The sequence below is a fragment of the Pteropus vampyrus genome, unplaced genomic scaffold, assembly GCF_000151845.1.
Source record: "Pteropus vampyrus isolate Shadow unplaced genomic scaffold, Pvam_2.0 Scaffold14, whole genome shotgun sequence".
NCBI classification, from domain to species: domain Eukaryota; kingdom Metazoa; phylum Chordata; class Mammalia; order Chiroptera; family Pteropodidae; genus Pteropus; species Pteropus vampyrus.
Genome location: NW_011888795.1, coordinates 484,694 through 498,627, shown reverse-complemented (window position 1 = coordinate 498,627; position 13,934 = coordinate 484,694). Strand labels below are relative to the sequence as shown.

The following is a 13,934-nucleotide window of genomic DNA, read 5'->3' as shown; positions in this document are numbered from 1 at the left end:
AGTCCAGGAAAGATCAAAGGAGCCAAGAGATCCCTATTTGTTTTCCTTTTCTGAGGGTAAAACAGATTAAATCTCTACATGCTTACTGCAGTGAGCATTGCAGTGGTTGACCCGTTAATGAACTTATTATTGACCTATTGGCATCTGATTATCAGTTAGGTCTGGGTGATAACAAAAGGGCAGGGAAGGAGCTCCCTCCCAGGCAGAACCTTGGGCTGATCAGAGCAGTATAACCAACCACAGCAGGTGTGCAAAGGAGAGGCTGAGACTGTTCACTAGGAAAAGAGCAACATCTCCCCCACCTGTGGTCGGTTGCCTTGCTCAACTCCTTCCCAGCCTCCTCTTCCTTCCCTTAGGAATCATCGTAGTGGAGTTAAGCAGAACAGGAAGGCAACAGATGCACACACTGATCAACAGTTAAGAATCACAAGTAGTCAAGGTGCTGCATAGCCTTGAGGTGAAACCAAGTGATACGTGGCCTGTTGCAATAAGATTGATTTAATCTTGAAAGGGGGTGGGAGGGTGGTGGGAGAGACTGTGTGTATGTTTTCGTTTAGGTTGATTAAAGCTTGTCTGATTTTGTAGCTCCAGTTTCTATCCCATAATGAGTTACTGATGAATTCAGCCTTAGAACCACACCCTGTATTTGGTGGGGTGGGAGAGAGAGGTATAGAGCTGAGTCAAAGAATACCTGGTTCAGGGCTGGAAAAACTGCCCACGGAAGCATATGGGCAAATTGAGAATGATAGCTGATGTCCTAGATAACCACAGATTGATGATTTTCTGAATATGAGGAACATAGACAAGAGAATGAGGCTCATAGAGTTGGAATCCCTGAGGATCACTCGTCTGGTTCAATCTCTTCATGCTACAGATGGGTGATGACTCGTTCAGGATTACCCAATGAGTTGGCGGCACAGCCAGAACCAGAACCCAGGTTTCTAGATGTCCTCGCCTCCTGACTCTTTCCATCACATGAGACTGCAGTTTGAGAGGAAGGTGCAGGAGGGGACTGCCTGCTGCCATGACTGGACCTGGGTTAAACAGACAGAGCCCAGTTTGACTTTCACAACCTGGAAGAGAAATGGCCACTCTTGCCTAAACCCCTGAAGACAACGAGGCAATGCTGAGGGCACATTTTGTGTTTCAGGACCCGCCAAGAGGAGGCCGACTATTCTACCTCTTGTAGCCACAATGTTGACCACCCGCTTCTCCAGACCCCTGTCACAGCTCCTAGGGAAAACCTTGAGTTTCTCTGACAGAGAAAATGGAACGAAGTAAGAAACTGAAAGGTGAAGGTGGCCTTGAGGGTCATGCTGTCTGGGCAAAGCAGAGCTCCTTACACATGGATGATCATGAAAGTGGCAATAGGCCTGACTCTCAAAGGTGTCTCTCAATACCTGCTGTCTACCAGCAAAGGAAACTCAAAGGTGTCCCCAGGCGACTGACACCTCCCAGCGCACACAGGGCACGGAAGGATATCTTTCATCAGATGGTTTTTAAACTTTTTATTTTGAAATAACTACACTTGAACGAAAGTTGCAAAAATAGTACATAGGGTTCCTGTATCCTCTTCACCTAACTTCCCCTAATGTTACAAAACCACAGTGCAATCATGAAAACCAGGAAATTACCGCTGATATAATACTGTTAACTAACCTACATACCTGATTCAAATTTTGCCAAATAACCCATTAATGGACCTTTTCCTGGCCCAGGAGACAAACCAGGGTCCCACAGTGAGTTTAGTTGTCATGTCTCCTTACTCTCTTCCTGTTGAGGGCAGTTCCTGAATCTTTGTTGTTCTTGACCTTGACATTTGGAAGAACATCTCTCAATTTGAGTTTATGTGATATCTTCGTGTTTAGATTCAAGTATGCATGTTAGGAAGAATGCCACCCAAGTGAGGTGGTGCCTTCTTAGTGCATCACATCAGGAGGCACAGGATAGGATGTTAATGTGTCTCATTACTTTAATCACCTGGATAACTGCTCTTTTCAAATCTTTCACATGAAACCAGTTAACTAAAATGTCCTGAGAGTTCAGTGAACTGCTTTGTGTGATTTAGAGAAAGCATTAAGTAAGTATAAATTAAACAAGCGCTCTCTCTTTGAGAGCTTCTAGGATTGCCTTTTTCAAGGAGATTCAGTGCGCTCTGCCACCTCATTTTCCTCTGTCACAGCCAGAGCAAGGAAAAATAATACCTTTTTCTTTTATATTTGAGAGGAGCGAAATTAACTGTCAGGTTAAATTCAAAGTCCCAGCAGCTAGAAAATTGATGGATATTTTCTATGCCAATATATATGTTTAGAAGAACATGCATTTAGGCTTTCAGCAGCATTTGCATAAAAGCATTTCTACTGAATATAGCAGCTTGATAGGAGATGGGGCTTCAACAACCAGAGGACACCATATAAGAAGCATTAAAATAGCCCTTCCAGCAGAGGGGACATCTCATCGAAGAAGGAACAGAGCCTAGCTTTTGAGAAAGGTGAGTTACAGCAATTTTTTCAGTGAGCGATTCATAGAAATGACAAAATCCGTCCGAAATGTGGTTTTTAGAGGTTTCTGGAGATTATTTTTTTTTATAGAAGAGAAAATAACCTCAAAGGAAGTTAAATATTTTTACAAAGATTTCATCCTCAAAGAGAAGTGGGGAGTTAGTCAAGCTTCTGGCTCATTTGAGGAGAAAGAGAGGCTGTCACGGGGAGATTCTGAATCTTCTGGAAGGATTGTAGAAATAATCTGGTTAGGCGGAGGGCCTGGGGGCAGGGAGGTCAGCGGCAGAGCTGCATCAGCGTGCTTTAGCTGTCCTCAGGGCAAGGGCGCCAGCAGAGGTCTGGGAGGGAGACCCAGACCTCTGAGAGGAGGGTGGAAGGGGGTTGATCACTGTGCCTAGGTCAGACAGGAGGTCTTCAGGTAGAAAAAAACTTTGGCCTGATTATTTTTCTTGAATCTCAGTTGGAAAGGGCCTAATACTCCTGTCCCCATCTGTGGGTGGATCCTGTGATAGTGTCTGTAACAAGTGTCCTTACAGCCTTTACATGACCATCTCCAGCCATGAGGCACTCAGTACCTTTGCAGTAGGCCTCCTGTCTTAGGACAGTGCTATTGGAAAGTCCTTCTTCATATAGAGCAGAAATCTTTTCTCCTGTAAATGCCACCCCCTTATTCCTGGGTCTGCCCTTTGTATTCACACTGAAAAAGTTAATGTTAATGCCACCTCAATACCCCCTACCCTGACTTCTCATTACATCTGCATGTTTTTCATTGCTCATCTCCTCTGGTTTCTCATTCAGCATCCAGGTCTCCCATCTGAATAGTGTCCATTTGTTCTGTGCCCTGAACAGAGCACCACACTCCACACACCCCCCTCCTGCCATGTGTACCTGCCTCAGAGCAGCAGTCACCTAGTACACACTATCCAGATGAAAACCTCCCCTAAGAGTGGCTGGATGTGGTCCCCACCCTGACACCTGACAACCTGCTCTGCTTACCTGCTCTGCACAGCCTCCACTTTTGGATACGACTTAGCGATATAAAGGAACAAATTATTGCTACATGTAACATATTGGGATGAATCGCCAGAGAATGATGTTGCATGAAAAAAAGCAATCTCAAAAGTTTGCATATTGTAAAATTCTATTTATATATCATTCTGGAAATGACAAAATTATAGAGATGGAGGACAGATTAGTAGTTAAAGAGGAAGTGGGGTGGGAGTGAAGTGGGTATGGCTATAAAAGGGTAACATTTGAGGGATTCTTGTGGTGACAGAAATGTATTTTCCCTGTATGGAGGTCAACATCTGGGTTGTTATATTGTCCTCTAGTTTTGCAAGATGCTAACATTGTCCTCTAGTTTTGCAAGATGCTAACATTAGGGGAAATCGGGTATAAGGTATGGGGCATCTCTCTGTATTCTTTCTTAACTGTACACGAATCAACAATTATTTCAAAATAAAAAGTTTAATTAAAATAACTGTCAGGAAGCAGCATAAAACCTAAGGGTTATTAAGACATGGAATTCGCAGAAGGCTTTGTTAACAAAGCTATATCACTGGAAAGTCCTTCCTACACAGTGGCAGTAATGGTCACTACAACTGCTGGCCCACTGTCTCCTAGTCTAGCAACCCTAAAAGAAAGAGTAGCTTTTCCTCAGTAGTACCAGCAGGTTGTCCTTGGGGGCTTGGGGTGGGGAGACAGCAAGTGCTGCTCACTGGTGGCTGTGGGTACTCTGAGTTGCTTCTGCCCCAGGAACAAGGTCTGGGTGTGACCGCAGCCTGTGCTCATGGCTTCCTTTTCTCTTGCAGGCGCACATGGCTGTTTTACTCTGTCTCCTTTGTCCCTGAGGGCTGTCACACTTAGGCCAATGCGGTGAACCCGGTGAGTGGCAGCCCAGCTACTTAGTAACCAGCCAGGTGGTTAGAGCCTTTCCCCCTGGGCCCCCAGGTCCTGAGCCACCCTCAGAGCAGGGCCTTGGAGCTTCCAGAACACTCGAGCCACTTTCTCACTTAACCCCTCACCCCCAAACCTCTCATCAGATAAGTTACAGGTTAAGAGTTTAGACTCTGGAATCTCTCAGGCCTGGTTTCAATTTCAGTTGTTTCACTTCTATCACCAAGTATATTGAATATTTAATAAATATCTGTTTCCTCATTTATAACATGGTATAGTAATCATAATTATTATAAGGAGTTATTAGAGTTAAATAAGAATAATGCATGCACAGTGCTTTGCTGTAGTATTGATTTGCATTTCCCTAGTGATAGTGATGTTGAACATCTTTTCATGTGCTCATTGGTCATTAGTATGTCTTCTTCAGAAAAATGTTTAAGTCTTTTGACCATTTTTGAATTGGGTTAGTTTTTTGTTGTTGTTGAGTTTCAGAAGTTCTCTATATATTCTGGATCTTAATCCTTTATCAGATATATGATTTGCAAATATTTTGTTCCATTCTGGGGTTCTCTTTTTACTCTGTATCTTTTGATGTACAAAATTTCAAAATTTTTAGAAAGTCCAATTTGCCTATTTTTCTTTTGTTACCTGTGCTTTTAGTGTCATGTCCAAGAAACCACTGCCAAATCCAATGTTTTGAAGCTTTTGTCCTATGTTTTCTTCTAAGAGTTTTATTGTTTCAGTCTTACATTTAGGTCCTTGATTAATTTTGATTTAATTTCCATACGTGGTGTTAGGTAAGGGTTCAACTTCATTCTTTTGCCAGCACCATTTTCTGAAACAACTGTTCTGTCCCCCATTAAATAGTAAAAAATCATTTGACTATATATGTGAGGGTTTATTTCTGGGCTCTTTTGGAACGCATCCAGTGGAATTCAGGGCATGTGAAGGGAAACACTGGGACATGAGGCTACAAAAGTAATTAGGGGACAGTTTGCCCAACTTAGAGAGTTCTGAAACCATCACCACAGTTCACTTTTACAACATGTCCATTTCTCCAAAATTTCTTGCTTGACCATTTGCACACCTACCACACCTACCTCTAGTCCTAGACAGCCACTTCTTTCTGATTTGTCTGTTCTGGACTATTCACATGAATGCCATCATACTGTGCACAGGCTTTTGTGTCAAACTTCTTTCACTTAGCATAATGTTTTTGAGATTCATCTATGTTGTAGAACTTATCAATAGTTCATTCCTTTTTATTGCTAGATAGTACTCGATTGTATGGATATACGACATTTAAAAATTCATTCACTTTTTAATGGATATTTGGGTAAAAAAGTTTGAATTTTAGTTATTATGAACAATGCTGCTATGAACATTCACATACATTTCTCTGTTTCTATCTTTTTTTTTTAATGGAATTTAGAAACAAACATCTTTAGGGTAAATTCCTAGCAGTGATATTCCTCTTAGGTCAAAGGGTTAAAAGAGTACATCCTCATTTAAAAAGACATCCCCAGATTTCCTATCATAGGGATTGTGTAATTTTACATTCCCACAAGTAATGTATGAACATACCTGTTTTCACACAATTTCACCAATAGAGTGTCCATCAAGCTTCTGATTTTTGCCAATCTGATAGGTGAAAAAAGTATCTCAGTGTCGTTTTAATTTGTATTTCTCTTGTTGTGAGTGCACACCCATGTTCTTTAAAGCTGTGACCCAAAAGTTGCACATATATATCACATATGCTCTCACTCTATTGCCCAGAACTTAGTCACATGGCATAGCCTTACCTGGCTGCTAGGGAGGCTGGGAATTGTAGTTGGGATTCTGAGACAATATGTACCCTGCTTAAAGTCAAGAGTTTAGTGATATAGAAGAAGGAAAGAATGGGTATTTGGGACAACCCGCTGTCTCTGCTCAGTGGCTGAGACATTTTTCTTTATTTTGAAGTCAGTAGGAACCCAGGGAAGGAATTTATTAATACTAGGTTTAATGTCTGTAAAAACAATATCTGTTTAATATAAAAATTTTAATAATATAAACCAGTACAAATAATAAAGTAATTTGCATTGCCAAGGTCTGAACATATTTCCAAATCAGAGAAGAATTTGTTCTTTTTAATTTTTACTTCTTTCGAAGTATGAAAGTAATACATATTCATAATAGAGTGAAACAATACAGAAGTGAATGATGTTAAAAAGTGAAGTCTTTTCACTTGTCTTCTGCCCTAAAGTAACTAAAATTCCAGTGTGCACATTATTTTTGACTTTTGCTATTATAAACAAAGCTGCAGTAGATAGTCTTGCACATATCTTTTAATTCTTTCATTAGCAATTCTTAAGAAAAATTTCTAGTTGTGAAATTGCCAGGCAAAAAGATGTGTAGACTTTAGATTTTATTAAAATCTGCCAAATTTCTCCTCTAAAAGGCTGTATCCATGCCTACTCCCTCTGATAGTGCATGTGAGAACATGTTTCAGGAGGGATTTGGGGGGCGATGGGTGTGGCATGCTTGCAGTTGGGTTCTCTGTGAAACACAAACCTGCCAGCAAGCCTGGCAGGGGCTGTGATGCCACAAAACATTTTGTGCTTTTAAAGTCCCTTGTCAGTATGTTCAGCACCTGTACCATTGTGCTGGCTTGTCCAATGACACAGGGGGCCTCACCTGGCTCCAGAGTGCAGGGCAGAGCCTGCTCAGTCTGTTGAGGAACCTTTGAGAGGGAGTCAGGGCTTAGTCTAGTCCTATATCAGCCACTTAACCCAGTGACTGGCAAACACTTCTCTTCCTTGAGCCCCAGTCTGCCCTTACTAATATAAGATGGCTGGATTGGGTGAACTTAGGTCCTTGCGCTCATACAGTAGTGATTCTATGATTTAGCAACTGCAATTTTGAAGAAAATACCAGACAAGATCACTGCCAGGTTTTATCTGTTGGTGTCTACATCTTGACTTTTTTGGTGTCATGATCTGTCTTTTCTGGTCAAAGCTAGAGAGGGCAGAAGTCTCTAGGGGTTTCAAAAAATGTGCATCTACTTCTGCCTGGTATCTTGTATGAGTTATGCAAATCAGAAAGTCATCAGAACCACCAGAGACTATGGGTAAAGTGCTGTAGGAATTGAAGAGGGAAGATTAGTCTACAGCCTGGTTCTGAGATGTTAAGCCACATGATGGATTCGGGTTACTTCTGTACCCAGACACTCTGCTGGTCTTATTTAGAGTTACCCCTCTTCTTGTGCTTCAGACCTCAGTGCCTCTGGACTTGACTCCAGCAGATGTCTCCACCCTCTTATATCACTAACTCCTCACTCACTACTGGGTCATTTTGGGGCATGCACACACACACACCCCAACATAACCCCACATCCTGTGTGCATGACTACCCCATTTCTCTGCTTCTCTTTGTAGAAAAGTACCTCTATGTTACCGGAGCAAAGGGGTCTGTCTGCCTGCCCGTGTCTAAATCAGTGAGATACTTATAGGTTTTGCAGCAAAGAAAATAAAGTGTTTTTTTTTTTTTAGAAAGTTGCAAGTCCTGGAGACACTGGCAAGCTATCACTCTCAAAAACCTGGCTGTCCCCGTAGAGTACAGCATAGGGAATATAGTCAACATTATTGTAAGGGCTATGTGTAGAGACAGATGGGTGCTAGAGTAATCGGGAGATCACTTCATAAATTATACAAATGTATATCCATTGTACTGTATACCTGAAACTAATATATAAAAAAACAAACAAACAAACAAACAAAAAAAAACAAAAAAATCCTGGCTCCCAGTGTCTCAAGGGGAAAGATGTTATCCTTAGTTTAATCAAAACTTATTATCCTTGTGATCATAGACTTAAGGCTTTATTCTTAAAAGATTTGACTCTGGCCAGAACCTTATGTCCTAAGTCTTAACGATTAAGGGAGTAGGCATACAGAGGTTGAAGGATAAGGGGAGAAAAAGCAAGTGAATCACATTGCCACTACACTAGGCAAAGCCTGTATGAATCAGAGTAAAAGCTGTCTTAAAGAAATAAAATCTACATGCAGTTACACATAAAAGGTTATTTGAACTAGACATTTTCACTTTTTTAATTTCTATTTTTTTCCCAATGCACCTAGATCAAATTTTTGCCCCTACCGCTCTATTTGTTCATTTATTCAACAAATATTTATTGAGCACCTACTATGAGCTGACAAAATTCTATGAAGATATGGCATATTATAATTCGGTGAATAGTTCTTGCCCTCGTTGAGCTTACATGGGGTGGGGTGAGGAGATAAGCAAGGACTAAGATAAATTAGTGAATTGCTTCTCTGTGGGCTGGTACAAGCTATGGAGAAAAGTAAAGCAGGAAAAGAAGATGGAGGGTGAATGTGGTAGAAGGGGTGTTCAGTTTTAAAGAGGAAAGAAAAGAGCTCACTGTGAAGGTAACCTTGGAAGTAGGTGAAGGAGCAAGTCTTGCAGATATCAGGGGAACAGGGGACAGCGAGCCAAAGCCCCAAGGATGGTGTGTGCCCGGTGTGTTCGAGAAAAAGCAGGCCTCTGTGGCTGCAGCGCAGTGAGTGAGAGAGGAGTAGTGTGAGGTGAGAATGGCAAGGAGTGGGAGAAAGAATGATTTGTATCCGAGAAGAAACAGATCGCCTGTCTCTGTTGCCATCTGGAAAGATGAACAGGAGTTCCCCATGGTGGGGGAGGTGGCATATCCAGACACTGCCAACAGTCTGATGTAGCTGAAGCCCAGTGCCCTCGCAGATGAGGAGGAGAAGAGCTGGGAAAGGAAGGCAGGACGGGACCAGGAATGGCCCTGAATGCTTCTGACATGGCTTTTATCAAGGATGCCAACAGCCCCCATTTTGCCAGATCCATTGGCCACTTCTCAGACTGTGTTATACTCAACTCATTGGCAGACCTGACCAAACAATCCACTCTTGCTTGTAACACATTATTTCCTGACTTCATGAACACCCTGCTCTCTCATTTTCTCTCCATCTCCTCTGCTAGCTCTTCCTGCTCCTCCTTCTATTACAATGTTCCAGCCTCGCTTCTCTTGTCAGAGTGTTCCTAATACGTGTGACAAGATGCTCACATTTCACACATGCCAAGTGTCCTCGTACCCTGCCTTGAGGTGCTAGACCACCTAACAATAAATGCTGAGAGACTGTAGAACCTTTCTGCAGGATTAGCCCATCACCTGCCTCACTATTGTAATAAACTGAGGTGGAGGGGGTTGAGAGTTTAGAAAGAGTTGTTAGTGTGCTATCATATTTTCCCTTTAATCTCAAGTAAATGAAATGGCTTTCAAGAGAACTCCTTGGAGAGCTTACCATTTGTGCCCTGGACTGTCTGAGGCCACAGAATGGAGTGTTAATATTTACCAAAAGAAGTCTAAAGGCCCAAGATTGAGGCTGGAGTGGCTTGTCTGGAGTGGCTTGTGTGGAAAGACTGTCCTTCTACCTGGGCAGGACATCGTTGCCTGAACCTGATGTGGATAATGACAAAAGCTCCTGTAATCATCCTAATATGACCTGCCCAGTGAAACTCCTAGGAGGGTCCATGTGACCCAGCCAGAGGGGTGCCCCACTGAAGCCTGGGCTGAGGGAGAAGATGCCCAGCTGTTGAAGGGGATGGCATGGGAGGTCTCCATTGGAGGGATCTTTGCGGAACCCACAAAAGCACCCCAGGGAGGGTGGGCCAGCCATCATGCATCTACCATCCCAGGACACCAACAGCAGAAAATGGGTTCACCACCTTCAGAAGACTACAGTCTTGCCTGCTCATTTGCCAGCCCCTGGATCCACCTCTGGGAGGGTCAGAGGTTAAGGAATAGGAGAGGAGGAGGAGATAGAAAATAGAAAGACAACTTCCACCCCTGCTACCAGGTGTCCCAAACTAACTTCCCATAATCCGTCAGACCTGGATCAGGGCAGGCTCTAAATTGGATACAAATTTGAAAGTTTGGGCATTCAAACCAGGCTGGGCTGGAGTTATTTCATTAGTAGACTGAACTGGACTCTTTATGCCAAAACAAGAGGCTCTCTATTATCTGAGAATGAGGGGGAAAGCTATAAGACTCGCCTGAAATTTCATCCACGGGTGGGAAAAATAGCTTACTGATGAAGTTTAAAGGGGCAGTGAAGGAAGTGTAAACCAGTTACACAGACACTAACGTAGCAGGACTGAAAGCTTGTCCCTGAGCAGCAAGACAGATGTGGACAAAGACAGAAACCCTGGAGCCACTGTGGCCCTGGCAATGCAGCCTTGGCCTGCGGACAGGTGGATCTGGAAGAGGACAGACTGCCATAGTCTGCAGCATGTGGGCTGATGTCAGTTGGAAAAGGTTTCCTTTGAATGCCTAGGGGCAAACTGACAGTATCTTTCCCTGTCCAGGTGGCTGTTAGGAACAGGATGTGGAGGCTGCTCAGAGGTGGATGAGGACTCCTGGGGATGTCTGTCAGGTGAAGGTAGAGGGTACAGTTTCTCTCCTGGGGGCCTGAATGCTGAGACCAAAATTGTGGGCAATGAGATGAAGCCCCAGTTTCCTCTGGGAGAAGGCTCTAGCTGCCAAGCTGCCGAACAATGTTATGTGGACACTCTGACCTGGGGTGAGCGGCTTCCCCTGGGGACTTCAAGGGCATTGGCTCGAGGCTGGCTAGAGGCACATGGAAATGTCCGGTGTGGGGTCCAAGAGTTGCTGAGAAATGGCAGCAGGGTTAACAAAGTCTGAGAAGAGCAAAGGACACTCAGGTACCTCTCGTGCATGTCAGCTGGAATCTACCCTATTGGAGGCAGATGTCAGAAGCCCCTTGGAGACTTAGATTACTTGGCTCAGCTCTGAGGGGTGTTTGAGGAGCCACAATATGAAGACTGCATTGAAACAAGGCAGGTGTTTTCCTGGTGCCTGTGTGCTGTCTGTGGAAAAGAGAGGTGTCTGTGGCACCAGTCCCTCCGACCTTTGGACTTGAAGATGGCATCACGGAGAGTTCTTTTCTTGGGGAGTCCTCTGTGAGAATGGCAGGAAAAGCTCTACACTTGTCTGCTCCCCTGTAGCTGGAACACTGCCATGTCATTTGGGAAGGCTGACACATCCAGGGTGTTTCAGAGCCAAGTCTTGGATCAGTTGAGGCTTTGCACCTGGCTGTTCTGTGCAAAGGTGATTGTGAGTGTGGCTGCCATTCTTGGTGCCAGGCTGGACAGAGACTCAAAGGGCCACACATGTTGCTGCTTCAGCATGGCCACTGTGGCAGGAGGGAGGAGGGCTCCCAGGAAAGGATGATACTTTAGGGGTGGAAGAGATATTAGGGGAGGGGGATCAGCCTGACTTCCTGTCTGATGCCTGGGTGTTCTCTGCAACATGTTCCCCATCCAGTCCCAACCCCTACCTCCACTCTCATTTTTTGAACATCTCTCAAACAGTCCATATTATCTCCAGACAGTGAAAGTCACTCCTCACTTTGAACTGAAATTGACTTCCTGGCCCTGGTTCTGTTTTCTGGGCTGCATAAGACAGGTTGGCTCCACTATCATCATGTTCTCCCTGAGTCTTCTCTCCAGACTGACTATCTCCAGCACCTTTGGCCGCATTCGACACCATCCCTTCACTGTTCTCTCCTGTCCGTCTGACATTGCACAATGTGGGTCCCCCAGTCCTGGGGTTCGGGTCTTCCTGGTTAAACCTTTTCTGTGAGACTTGGCCTAACCTGTAGAGAACTTTCCACTGCCGACATATGCTGATTATCCTCACACCTCCTGCTCTGGTCCTTGCTTCATTACTGGTCATAGGCGCCCCAGGCAAGCCCTGGGCTAAGAGTAGGCATTCCTCTATTACTTTATCCTCTGACAGCTACTCCTGCCCTATTGTAAGATGCATCACTATTCCAGGTACCACTGAGAAAGTCATTGCCAATTAAATTATAGCTGACAGTGTTTGCTTTTCACATCATTTGTAGCTCATTCCTATTGTGAAAAACATGTGTGTCATAGAATAGGTAAAATATGATAATACAACGTTCCTCATGACATGAGGGACTTATGAGATAATGCATGTCAAGTGCTCAGTGTGAAGCAGGGTAAATACTCAATAAGTGACATCTACTTTTATTCAGATCTTCCAGCAGCTCACCACTGCCTCCACGCAGACGCCTGCCCACCTCCCCAGCCTCATTTCCCACAACTTCCTCAGGCCTCTGCTCTGCCTGCAGTGGTTTCTGGCAGTACCTCTTACCTCTGCCTGAAGTGCCCCTCCCCAGTGGTCCCTCTGGTCCATGTCCTCAGCTGTCACTGCTTTTGGAAAGCCTTCTCTATCTGCCCTACCTTTAGTGCAGCCCCCTGCCTCCCACAATCCTCCTGTATTGTTTGCTTACTCATCTGCCTCCTTCTCTAAAATGTGGAACTTTGAGAGCAGGGGCTGAGTTATTTATTTTCATGTCTCCAGTTCTTAGCACAGTGCTAGAACATGATAGAGGCCCAAGAAATGTTTACTGAGTGAGTGATACTTTTCTCATGTGTAATAGTACCTGAATTTGCATAGCATTTTATCATTTAACATGTTTTTTAAAAAATAATTTCCTCACTCCATTAACCTGAGCAGGTCAAGATAGGTGCAATATCCTTATGTCCAACCATAGCTGGAAAAACTGGGCACCTGTTAAGGGGAGCACCTGAGTGCACGGAGCCTGGTTAGTGGCCAAACTGGATGCAGAGGCTGGCCCTGGCCTCTTACCAACTTGGGAGTGACAAGACCTTGGCTTAGAACAGAGGTTGCAAACTGCAGCCTGCTGGTCAAATGAGGCCTGTGGGTATGCTTTGGCTCACACATTGTTATTTTTTTTTTTTAATGCAAATAGGTTACCAGCACTTAAAAAATTAGGCGATTTCATACAGAAATCCCAATTACAAGCTTAAAAATGCAGTACCTGGCAACCTTGGTCTTGCATATCATGTGGGCAACAGCGGGCAGGGGCTGAGAGGCCAGGATGTGCTTCACTCCCGAGTGTTCCCCCTCTCATGCTATACCCACATGTCTGGCCCCAGTAGGTACTGAGTTTGCAACCTCTGCTCAGGGAAAGGATCCTGCCAGTGAGGCCTTGGGTTGTGTATGTGGCTCTAAGTTTTGTGCTTGGTATGTCACCAGTGCTCAGGGGTTGAGCAGAACCCCCCCTGCTGGTGGAGCAGGTCTGGGTGTGCTTCCAGAGACAACTGCCTGCAGTTGTTAATAGCCCCAGGCTTAGGCAGGGACTTGGAGCCAGCTCCCTGCTTGGTCCTGGTCCTCATCCTGGAGGCAGGGTGGGAAGGGGGGTGGTGGTGAAGTAGCTCCTCTCTCCTCCCAGGGCAAAGGGGATGATGGGGTCAAGGAAATGGACAGCTTCAAGAGTGATCGATTGAGAACCGTCCAGCTCAACGTCTGCAAGAGTGAAGAGGTGGAGGAAGCGGTGGAGATCATCCGCTCAAGCCTGGAGGACCCTGAGAAAGGTAAGAGGTACCTGGGGGCAGGTGCGTAACGCACAGGCCATTCCAAGGGTACCCTTCCTAAATGCTACCCTC

The 13,934-nt window shown here is 44.6% G+C and overlaps 1 protein-coding gene across 1 annotated transcript in view; it reads left to right on the top strand.

Moving 5' to 3' along the window:
* The first annotated feature begins 1,194 nt into the window (after positions 1-1,194).
* BDH1 (3-hydroxybutyrate dehydrogenase 1) overlaps positions 1,195-13,934 on the top strand; it is a 21,882-nt gene continuing 9,142 nt past the window's right edge. The window contains 3 exon segments of the mRNA XM_011383264.2: positions 1,195-1,277; positions 4,313-4,385; positions 13,721-13,862. Coding sequence (XP_011381566.1) covers positions 1,195-1,277; positions 4,313-4,385; positions 13,721-13,862 — 298 coding nt within the window.